At 40.0% G+C, this 12,935-nt stretch overlaps 1 protein-coding gene across 1 annotated transcript in view; it reads right to left on the bottom strand.

The window, feature by feature from the left end:
* si:dkey-1d7.3 (transmembrane protein 132D) overlaps nucleotides 1–12,935 on the bottom strand; it is a 49,255-nt gene that overhangs the window by 15,978 nt on the left and 20,342 nt on the right. Inside the window, exon 3 of the mRNA XM_021590817.2 lies at nucleotides 4,384–4,527. Within this exon, the coding sequence (XP_021446492.2) occupies nucleotides 4,384–4,527 (144 nt within the window). The remainder of the gene's footprint in view (nucleotides 1–4,383; nucleotides 4,528–12,935) is intronic.

The following is a 12,935-nucleotide window of genomic DNA, read 5'->3' as shown; positions in this document are numbered from 1 at the left end:
TGGATCATTCAGAGATCCTCAGTAAACTTCTGGAGAGAGTGTGCTGCACTGAAAGTAAAGGGGCTGAATAATTTTGCACGCCCAATTTTTGAGTTTTATTTGTTAAAAAAGTTTGAAATATCCAATAAATGTCGTTCCACTTCATGATTGTGTCCCACTTGTTGTTGATTCTTCACAAAAAAATACAGTTTTATATCTTTATGTTTGAAGCCTGAAATGTGGCAAAAGGTCGCAAAGTTCAAGGGGGCCGAATACTTTCGCAAGGCACTGTACAATTCTACATGTGTCCATGAGAAAAAAATTAAGTGTCATATACAGTTATGGTGCCAACTTCTCAGAATGTTTTCAATTAAATACATGAATAATATAGCAACTCAAATCTATTGGCAGCAGTGACTTGTGTACATCACTTGAGTACATAGATCAAATGCCTTTAATGACGAAATAACAATTGACAAATGGACATGAGTTGTCACTAACAACATGTGTCTGATATAAAGATGGGGGATTACAAGATCACATAATGAAGAGACATTCTAAACCAGGGGTATTCAACCCCTACCCTACGAGAGTGGTTCCCAAACTTTTTATAGTCTTTGTACCCTTTCAAACATTCAACCTCCAGCTGTGCACTCTTTTGTTGCCATCATTTAAACCCTGCCACACACACACACTATTCGATGTTGTTCTTTATTTAGCCATCTTACATATAAAACCTTATTTGTCCATCAAAAATTGTGAATAACTCACCACAGGTTAATGAGAAGGGTGTCCTTTAAATGATGCACATAACTCTGCAATGTTGGGTTGTATTGGAGAGAGTCTCAGTCTTAAATCATTTTCCACACACAGTCAGTGCCTGTATTTAGTTGTCATGCTAGTGAGGGCCGAGAATCCAATCTCAAATAGGTATGTGGTTGCAAAGGGCATCAGTGTCATTTGCCAAGGCAAGAAACTCTGAGTGCAGCCCTATACAGAAATCTGGCATTGGCTTCTGATTAAATTCCATTTTCACAGAACTGCTTGTTGCAATTTCAATGAGGATCTCTTGTTCAGATATCGTTAAGTGTAGGCAGGGCATGAAAGGGATAACGAATCCAGTATTTTGTGTCGTCCGTTTCGGGAAAATACCTGCGTAATTGCATACTCAGCTCACTCAGGTGCTTCGTTATATCACATTTGACATTGTCCGTAAGCTTGAGTTCATTTGCACACTAAAAATAATACAATGACGGAAAGACTTGTGTGTTGTCCTAGTTCATGCAGACAGAGAACAGCTCCAACTTCTTAATCATAGCCTCAATGTTGTCCTGCACATTGAATATAGTTACGGAGAGTCCCTGTAAATCCTAGATTCAGGTCACACAGGTGAAAATAAACATCACGCAGATAGGCCAGTCGTGTGAGAAACTCGTCATCATGCAAGTGGTCAGACAAGTGAAAATTATGGTCAGTAAAGAAAACTTTAAGCTCGTCACTCAATTTAAAAAAATGTGTCAATACTTTGCCCCTTGATAACCAGCACACTTCTGTACGTTGTAAAAGCATTACATGGTCGCTGCCCATATCATTGCATAATGCAGAAAATAAACGAGAGTTCAGGGGTCTTGCTTTAACAAAGATAACAATTTTCACTGTAGTGTCTTTCAAGCTGTCAGACGTTCCCTTGGCAGCAAGAGCCTCTAGGTGGATGCTGCAGTGTACCCAAGTGGCGTCGGGAGCAACTGCTTGCACGTGCGTTACTACTATACTATGGCTCCCTGTCATGGCTTTTGCGCCATCAGTACAGATACCAACACATCTTGACCACCAAAGTCAATTTGATGTCACAAAGCTGTCCAGTACTTTAAAAATATCCTCTCATGTTGTCCTCCTTAATTGACCCCCCATAAACGTAAAGGACATATACCAGGAGCTGTGCCAGGCCCGCCACATCTATTGACTCATCCAACTGTAACACATATCATTCACTGGCATGTACGTGAAGCAGTAATTGTTTCAAAACATATCCTGCCAAGTCACTGATGCATCGCGAAACAGTGTTGTTTGATGAAGTAATTGTCTGTATAGTTTTATTGGCCTTTTCCCCCAGCATTGTCCCAGCCATATTCGTGGCAGCAGGAAGAATTAAGTCCTCCACAATATTATAGGGCTTGCCTGTCCTAGCCACTCGGTAGCTCACCATATGTAGACGCTTCTAGCCCTTTCTTATTAATGGTATCTGTTGCTTTTATACGTCTTTATTCTCGCTCAAAAAACTCCTGTCAATTATTTTTCCAATTGTCATGTTTAGTTTCTAAATGTCTGCGCAAGAGTGAAGGTTTACTGTGAGAGAGTAACGGTTAATATGATTGGATGTTAATTATTTGACTAGGCTACCTGTATTTGACATTGTGTTGCTATTTTTCTAAACACTAGATGGTTACATTTTTATTTTTGGCAGTGAAACTAGGCTAATCAGGAAAGAAAAAATAAGTTGGAAAATATAAATGTACTCTTTGAAAATGTGAAGAGAAAAATAAATCACATTTTTAAAATGTATTCGTACACCCGACAGCATTGCGCGTACCCCTGGGAATACCTGCCCTACGAGGTCCGGAGCCTGCTAATTTTGTGTTCTACCTGATAATGAATTGCACCTATCTGGTATCCCAGATCTAAAGAAGGCCCCGATTAGAGGGGAACAATGAAAAAATGCAGTGGAACAGGCTTCGAGGTCCAGAGTTGAGTTTGAGGGTTTTAAGGTGTTCATATTAAACCAGTCGATCCCTCCCCCACTGTGGTAGACAGCGGGAATACTAACGTTCTTACTGATGTCATCATAATCTCAGATGATTACAAACAACTGATTTGCATTGTCAATTACTGTATGTTATTCCTGGTAGTTATAGGGCTGGTTTCCCAGGTAAAAGATTAGTCGTATAGTCTATTTCAATTAATATTGTTCATTGGGGAATGCTTTTTTAGTCAGCACTAGGCTTGATCTCTGTCCGGGAAACCGGTGCACATTGCATAAGATTATAACTAGGGCCCAGAGTTTCTTCCTGACCACATGACCTCACCTGACCAGGGAAATCACCGGGTCTCATAATATATCTAATGTAAATCAGGGGAATTACTGCCTAAAGCAAATAACTATGTCACATATACTGTATCTGTTAAAATAGTTCCCTAATGAGGAATTTAAATAGTCCCTTCAGTCTATTTACAATGAGAGTGATTCATCACAATGTAACATACAGTGCCTTGCGAAAGTATTCGGCCCCCTTGAACTTTGCGACCTTTTGCCACATTTCAGGCTTCAAACATAAAGATATAAAACTGTATTTTTTTGTGAAGAATCAACAACAAGTGGGACACAATCATGAAGTGGAACGACATTTATTGGATATTTCAAACTTTTTTAACAAATCAAAAACTGAAAAATTGGGCGTGCAAAATTATTCAGCCCCTTTACTTTCAAAACTATACAGACAATTACTTCATCAAACAACACTGTTTCGCGACGCATCAGTGACTTGGCAGGATATGTTTTGAAACAATTACTGCTTCACGTACATGCCAGTGAATGATATGTGTTACAGTTGGATGAGTCAATAGATGTGGCGGGCCTGGCACAGCTCCTGGTATATGTCCTTTACGTTTATGGGGGGTCAATTAAGGAGGACAACATGAGAGGATATTTTTAAAGTACTGGACAGCTTTGTGACATCAAATTGACTTTGGTGGTCAAGATGTGTTGGTATATATACTTTCGCAAGGCACTGTAGCCTGTTATTGTATGAAGGTCTGTCGCAAAAATGCCATGACCACACCAACAAGGCAACTGATGAAATTCAATAGTTTTATTCCTCAATCAAAATTCTAGATTTGCAATTTCTTCCTTCTTCCTATTTTAATGGATTTGGTGGCAGGTAGCCTAGTGGTTAGAGCGTTGAGCCAGTAACCGAAGGTTGGTGGATCGAATCCCCAAGCTGACAGATAAAAATCTATCGTTCTACCCCTGAACAAAGCAGTTAACCCACTGTTCCTAGGCTGTCATTGTTAATAATAATTTATTCTTAACTGACTTGCCTAGTTAAATAAAGGTTAAAATAAATCCTGATGTTTTAACAAGGAGAATTCAGAAATCTATAACAAACCTGTTTGTTTATTCTACCCTCGTCTTCGACACGTGCTGTGCATCAACAATCGTCCACTACTTATATCAGTCAGTGGTAACAGGACAGGAGGAAGGCCATTTAAGAAAGCGGAAAATGTAGGGCTTTTAGAAATTTGGCAATCATGCAGTTTTGTAACAAATAAGATGTTCAGAACCATTTGTAGCTTCATTCATTTGAATTCAATAGAGGTTGGTTAGGAACCTCTCATTCTTGAACACACCTTTTCCCGGTGGTGGTGGTTTTCCTCTGACACACGGCAGAGATGGTGTTTGCGCCCCCTCTGCCAGACTCCAGGGCGATGTCCCATAAGGCTGAGTCACTGGGCCTCGCTTTACTGAATGACATCCCCTTCCTCACTGTGGCTCTGGAACACACAGACACACAGTGACTGTAACACACACAGGTCAGTTGACATACACACATACTGTACAAACACAGGCTACTTGAGTTGATATCAACAGAATCTCCACGTTTGTGTTTGAGTATTATTGACCCATGATGTATCTGCTGCAGGGGAGGTGGGTCTATCTAAGATCACCTGAGAACCTCAGATAATGATAGAAGCCTGACGTACACTACATGACGAAAAGTATGTGGACACCTGCTTGTCGAACATCTCATTCCAAAATCATGGGCATTAATATGGAGTTGGTTCCCCCTGCGCTGCTGTAACAGCCTCGACTCGTCTGGGAAGGCTTTCCACTAGATGTTGGAAAATTGCTGCGGGGACTTGCCACAAGAGCATTAGTGAGGTTGGGCACTGATGTTGGACGACGTTTGGCATTGCGCATGGTGATCTTAGGTGTGTGTGCAGGCTGCTCAGCCATGGAAACCCATTTCATAAAGCTCCCGATGAACAGTCTGTGTGCTGACGTTACTTCCAGAGGCAGTTTAGAACTCGGTAGTTCCACTTCTCGGCTGAGCCGTTGTTGCTCTTAGACGTTTCCACTTCACAATAACTGCACTTACAGTTGACCGGGGAAGCTTTAGAAGGGCAGACATTTGACGTACTGACTTTTAGGAAAGGTGTAATCCTATGATGGTGCCAAGTTAAAAGTCACTCTTCGTTACGGTTCATTCTAATGCCAATGTTTGTCTATGGAAGTTGCACTGCTCTGCGCTCAGCATCTAAAGCTGCCTGGTTGGTGAAAGTTCAATTTGAAAGAAGATCAACATGTTATTACCACTGTTTGGCTGGTCTCTGTGTGTGTGTGTGTGTGTGTGTGTGCGTGCGTGTGCGTGTGTGTGTTCTAATGAGGTATGCTGAAAGACATCGGAGAAGTGATGTTTACCTCCCTGCCTGCAAACTGAGAATCAGCAGGCACATCTTATTCCCATCAGCACTAGCTGCTTGCTGGGGAACCACTGATCATTTAATCTGCTGTGTGATATCATCCCGTCTATCTACCCAGTCAACAGCAGTGCAGGAGCCCTCATTACACGCCTGTAAGGGTAGGAGGACCAGGCAGGGTGGCAGTACGAGGCCCTCATACAAACTCCCTAGGATGGGGTGACCCAGTGTAGGTAAAGAATGCTCTAACATTTCCTGACCATGGAGATCTTGTCATCAGACTTCCTGGAATGATTTAATAAGCATGTACAGTGCTGTGAAACAATATTTGCACCTTTCTAATTCTCTCTACTTTTGCATATTTTTGATACTGAATGTTATCAGATCTTCAACCAAAACCTAATATTTGATAAAGGTAACCTAAGTGAACAATGACATACTTATTTCATAAACAAAGTTATGTAACACCCAATGTCCCTGTGAGAAAAACCAATTGCCCCCTTACACTCAATAACTGGTTGTGCCATCTTAAACTGCAATGAGTCCAACAAAACACTTCCTGTAGTTGTTGATCAGTCTCTCAAATCGCTGTGGAGGAATTTTGGCCCACTCTTCCATGCCAAACAGAGATTTGTGGGTGTTCAAGCATGAACTGCTCATTTAAAGTCATGCCACAACATCTCAATTGGGATTAAGTTTGGATTTTCACTAGGCCATTCCAAAACATCAAATGTGTTTCTTTTTAGCCATTTTCATGTTGACTTGACTGTGTGTTTTGGATGATTGTCTTGCTGCATGACCCAGCTGCGCTTCAGCGCAAAGATGGATGGCCTGATATTCTCCTGTAGCACTCATGCCATGAAGTGCTTTGAAAGGTTGGTCATGGCTCATATCAACACGATCATCCCAGAAACCCTAGACCCACTCCAATTCGCATATCGCCCCAACAAATCCACAGATGTCACAATCTCAAACCCATTCCACACTGCCCTGTCCCACCTGGAAAAAAGGTACACCTATGTGAGAATGCTGTTCATTGACTACAGCTCAGCGTTCAATACTTAGTGATGAATGGTCCCTGGACACTTAAGGGACAGTTATGACGAGTGTGTTTCATTTGGTGATCTTATGAAGGACAGGAAACACACATAACTGTACCTCTTAAAGTGTATATTTCCCAGCTGTCAGGGTTACATCTAAATATTGTGAAATGTATGTGAATAAACATGAAACTATTTGTGAAAAGATGTAATGTGATATTAACCTTCTAAACAAGAGTATTGATTTTCATATGAAGATTAACTAGTCAGTGGCCACACCCCCGTGAGCCCAGACATCACATTTGGCTTCATGGAACAGCCATTTTCTACTGAAACGTATAAAACCCACCCCTGCTGATATTCACACCAGACCACGCAAACACCGGTGTAAACTAAGGATGCAAATGGTGGAATTTCTAAGACCAAAACATGCCGGGGGACTCTGGTTAAAACTACAAGGTGCCAAAGAGACACATGGTAAGGCCGATGTCTCAAATGGTTAAGACCTGTAGAAACTATAAGACTAGAAAACCATCCCACGTGGACCATTGGCTGGATATGGTTCAACTTTGAGACTATCGATTCACTACTGAATAAGTGAGAAATTCCAGACGACACAAATTACTAGTCTGAAGTTAGAAATTACGTAAATGTGGGACAAGAACATAGTCAACTGCCGAAACACAGTACTCTGAAGTACCCATTCTAACATCCACAAAATACTTTGATCTTCGGGGAAACGCAACCAGAGACTTTTGTCTCCAGCAGACGTACTGGATTCCAACAGAGAAAACAACAATGACATACGTGCATAAATATAAATTGCGATTTCGAATGAGTTCATGTAAAGTGTTAGCAGTTTCTATGAGGTTCGTATTCCTCTATGAGTTTCCCGCTCTTGAACTGCACACCCCTTTTCTTTTGTCTACCAAGCAGTCATATCGGTTTCGTCCGCTAGGGACGTTTTCTTTGTATCATGTAGCAACCCAATGTACAATATCTACTGTGTATTTTCATGTATGTCTGTGATTTGATTGATTAGTTAGTAAATCAATAATTAAGCCAATTTGTACATCGCTGATTCATAATTTATATTAGGGTTCGAGCAAATAACCAAGAATTTTACGACTTTCAGATGAGACTGATAGAAGGTAAAGAATAATTCATGATTGACTGCTATTGATATAAAAGATCTTCAGATCTTTAAGAGTGGATTCGGGACATAGCCCTCTCTATAAACTAATGATTCAGTGGTGCCCCGCATTCCTAATGAGTTAGTTATTGCCAAATTAATTTAATCAAATAATTGAACGTTAGGTAATCGATGTGAAAATAGTATGTCATCACAAATAGTAAAGACATGACAACTTATTGATGAAGCCGATGACTGAGGTGTTATACTCCTCAATGCCATTGGATGAATCCCGGAATATATTCCAGTCTGTGCTTGTAAAACAGTCCTGTAGTGTAGCATCTGCGTCGCTGAGTCACTGGTATTTCCTGCTTTAGTTTTTGCTTTTAAGCAGGAATCAGGATAGAATTATTGTCAGATTTACCAAATGTATATCACTGGGGCCAAGCTTCCTGCCATCCAGGACCTATATACTAGGCGGTGTCAGAGTAAAGCCCATAAACGTGTCAGAGACTCTAGTCACCCAAGTCATAGACTGTTTTCTCTGCTACCGCACGGCAAGTGGTACCAGAGCGCCAAGTACAAAAGGCTCCTTAACAGCATCTACTCTCAAACCATAAGACTGCTGAACAATTAATCAAATGGCCACCGGACTCTTACATTGACCCCCCTCCATTTGTTTTGTACACTGCTGCTACTCGCTGTTTACTATCTATGCATAGTCACTTCACATCTACCTACATGTACAAATGACCTCAACTAGCCTGTACTCCCTCACACTGACTCAGTAGCTGTACCACCTGTATATAGCCTCGTTATTGCTATGTTATTGTGTTATTTTTCTTATTATTGTTATTATAATATTTTTTGTAACTTTATTTGGTAAATATTTTCTTAGCTCTTCTTGAACTGCAATATTGGTTAAGGGCTTGTAAGTTAACATTTCATAGTAAGGTCTACACTTGCATTCGCCGCATGTGACAAATAAAGTTTAATTTGATTTGATTTGAGAATTCTCTGATACAGAGCAGAAGTCATGGTTCCCTCTATTACGCTAAGTCGTCCAGGTCCTGAGGCAGCAAAGCATCCTCAAACCATCACACTACCACCACCACCATGCTTGACAATTGGTATAAGGTTCTTACTGTGGAATACATTGTTTTGTTTTTGTCAGGAATAATGGTACCCATGTCTTCCAAAAAGTCATACTTTTGACTCATCTGTCCATACAACATTCTTCCAAGAGTCTTGATGATCATCCAGGTGCTTCCTGGTGCTTTTTTGGCAAACTTCAGTCAACGTTTTGGATGTATCCCATTATGCCTGGCGAAAACCAAACACTGCATTCCACAGTAAGAACCTAGGGGAGGTTCAGGACCTGAACGTCGGCACTGTATGTGCATTGCGGGTGGGTACAAGGAGTACAAGGAGTCAAAGTAAGTCTTTAATCTTGTGTATGCGTGTGTTATTTAACCGATATAACCTAAATGTATGTCAATCTGTCCAGTACAGAATATACATTTGCAATATATGTTTAATGTGATGTAATACATATAGTCATCTGTGTGTTTCTCTTTGCGTGAAAACATACAAGCTTATTTAGATGGAGTGATTCTGTCCTGGCCGAGTCTGGGCTGACTGAGTCTATATCCCAAATGGCACCCTATTCCCTATGTAGTGCAGTACTTTTGACCAGGCCCATTTGTCTCCGTCATTGTGTGTGTGTGTGTCTAAATGGAGAAGTGCCTGTAACATTGTTTCTTAATCAGGCCCGTTGATTGTGTGGACTAAGGAAGCACTAATCTCCTTTTGGGTTTCTTCCAGCTGTGCAACATGGCCCTGGAGCTCTCTCCGCTCTGCCTTAAGCTTTTTTCGACTCAATCCATAGGCCAGACAGCTTGTCTGTTCCTCCCAGCGAACATAAAGGCTTAGATAGGGGACAAAACAGAGACACGTGAGACTTCAAGGCGTGGGAGGAGACCTAGTGATAGATTTTGAAGGCCGACCAGGGGCTGCCTGGAAGTTGAATTTAGTCAAAACCACCATTGAAATGTTTACGCAGTCAGTGCCTTTTTTTTTTTTTTTTTTTTACAAATCCCTATTTGTACATATTTATTACACTGAGAACTGGAGGCCACTACATGTGAGAGCAGTCTAGTTAATATAATACTTGTCTAAATAAAGTAAAGTAATATGGAGTTTCACATCTTCCATCAGCGAGATAAAGGTCACTGATCTAATCGCTCTCATCTATCTCAACAGGAATAAAATACCTTTCCTAGAAAAGATGATTAAATCATGATTATTTGTCAGAACCCATCAACATTAAAAGGTGACAGGCAAAGATGTCCCTGTTTTTCCAAACCTTTCTACAACAATACAATAGCTAAATACATCATAAAATGATCTGCAATAATATTTTGGTCAGGGTAGATTTTGTATCCTTGATATAACACTAAAATAGGTATGGCTACCTGTCAATTTGCTCTATTGGAATTCTTGGAACATGTTAAATTGTCTGATTTTAGTGCACAATTTCACACATTTCTAGTATGTGAAACAAAATCAGAACTCTATTTTACATTTGATCCAGCAATTTCAAAGTAGTTTTCATTTTTCACAAAACGAGCTAGGTTTTGATCCAATTGGCGACAGATTTTCATGTGAATACTCTATATTTTCCCACCAGTGGTGTGTGTCCACCAAATGTACTTTTAGTGGATAAAAATCAGTGCATGGCGATGTAGTGCACACAAAATGTACTTAAGTTTTCCTGTTCCCGAATAAAAATCTAAAGTTCAATAAGATTCCATTTTCAACTCTATTTGAAAGTTAAACAGCAAATGTGCCTACCCTGGCCTTGGCTAGTGAGCTCTAGACAACAGCTCACAGATATAATGAGGTCAGGCTGTGCGGGTAGGCAAGTCTACATAATGAGATTATTATGGATAAGAGCAAGAATATTTGTCAAAAGGCTGTGAAGCTTCGATCATCATGTCACCAGAAGACCCTCGATATTTGTTGGAAAAGAGCATCGAGATCACAGTTCACTTTCACCACATTGTTTCTCAAGTCATAGTGGGAGAACACACCATCACCGCGTTAGCCATCATATCAAAATAAACTTGGATTATTATATCAAAATTTGCACATAAAATTAGTTTTCACTGCCATTTCCCGCATAATTAATTTTACCGACACAAAAAGATTCCACCATGTCCAAATTATTGTACCGAAACTTCCTGTTTCCATCACAGCTGTCGTGATATTTTGTAAAAAATGTTATGACCTTACTCACGTAAAAACTGTTGACGGAAACTTGGTTAGTGTGACAGTTGGTGGTCGGTCAGATTTATGCTGCAGAATGAGAAGACACGATGCTGTTCTCCTTCTAGCTAACTATAATAAATCACTTGAAACGACACTACTATTTAAGTGATCTTTAATTATGTACAGCTCAAAGTGGTAAGAGTATTTGTGATTGAGAAAATGCTTATCAAAGCAGTTTCACCAGGAGAGATCATGATCATGGATGTTCTTGGTTAGCTAAGCCACACTTGGGCTAGCTAATGTTTGCTAGCTAGCTATCCAGCTAGCTAACCTTGTGTTCACAGTACAATTGTCCGAAAGTGTTTAGCTAGCTATATATGGTAACAATTGACCAGTAATAGCTCAATTATTTTAACGTGGTAGTTAGCCACATTTTGATTAGACAGCTTGCTGGCTGCAGCAAAAATGGCTAGCTAGATAGCAGAAATATTGTTTCCCAAGAAGTAAACTAAGTGTATTAGCTAGGTAACTAGCTAGCTAACATTCATTATACTGTACATGTGTTGTATCATCCAACAAGTATTATCAACTAAAACATTTAACTAATCTTAGCTGTATGAATGGGAGCCTCATCAAATTGATTGGGAATACACCGTCTAGCTATAGCTAGCTAACTAACTAACTAGATCATACTGGATCTCATTATCTCTACTTGCTTTCACAGTCTCATGTCATAATTAGACGTTCCTTCATGTTTCGCAAACTTCAAATTACGAAGTTGTTCCAAACATCAAATTTCAAAGTGTTTAAAGATTAAGTTTATTATTTGAATATTTTTTAGGTTAGGGTTAAGGTTAGGCATTAACTCTGAAATCTTAAGGTTAGGCATTAACTCCAAATGGTTAAGGTAAGGGTTAAGGTTTGGGATAGGCTTAAAACAAAAATCTCAAAAACAACTTTCTGTCGCTGGATTCGAACATGCTTACACCCATCTGCCAACCCTGTCTACAATGCCCTAGCAAAACCAAAACCTACTTCAAGGTAACAGTGCTCACTGTTGTCCCTAGTGTCTGGTTTCCATGTCATCAGACATGGATGAACATTGAACACTGACTTATATCACAGGTGACCTGGCTGCATTATCTGCATATGAGTATAATCATTATCGACATACATGTTTATTTCCCAGATCATGTCAGTGTTTCATTTCTGATCCAGAAAATTACTCATAAAAGCCATGCCTGTAGCTTGAGTTCCTTGCAGTGAGCAATTGTTATTTTCCTTTTGCCCTCAAATTACATCATCCTTGAATTCTATGGACAGAAAATGACATTCACCAAAAAGTAGAAATGACAGCTAAAATATAGTCATATTTTTTGGTGTGTGGAGGCTAATTTAATGAAGCCTACATGAGCATTATTATTAAGTGTTATAGTTTTGTGGAGACTTTTGCCTGTCACCTTTAAACACACATGTGATAGGAATCACTGATGCTCTTTATGTGGCATTAATGTGACTGGCATGTGATGCAGCTGTGGATCATAATATCAGATAGCGCCCATCAGTGGTGTGTGTGTGTGTGTGTGTGTGTGTGTGTGTGTGTGTGTGTGTGTGTGTGTGTCAGACAGAAAATGATTTGCTTTCATAGGCAAGTATTTGAATTTGCGATTGGAATACTAATTGCTTAGCAGGGTGTTGTCTTAAGTACTAACATTTCATTATTCTTTAAACTGAGCTGACTGTTTGAAACAGCACAAACAGGATCAAAGACAGAAATACTTCTCCATTAGGTCTATTACAGCAATTGTATTAGAGGGCAACATATTCAGATAATGGGGAGAACATCAGAATAGTGTGGTCATGAAGTGAAAGCCAAGTGGCTTAAAGCCACACGCTGCCAGACATACAACTCCTAATCTCCACAAACACAAAGGCAAGGCAACTTCATAAAATATGATAAGAGGGGTTAGACACACACACACACACACACACACACACACACACACACACACACACACACACACACACACACACACACA

This window comes from Oncorhynchus mykiss, chromosome Y (genome assembly GCF_013265735.2).
Source record: "Oncorhynchus mykiss isolate Arlee chromosome Y, USDA_OmykA_1.1, whole genome shotgun sequence".
In the NCBI taxonomy this organism is placed as follows: domain Eukaryota; kingdom Metazoa; phylum Chordata; class Actinopteri; order Salmoniformes; family Salmonidae; genus Oncorhynchus; species Oncorhynchus mykiss.
This window is presented reverse-complemented; position numbering and strand designations above follow the sequence as displayed.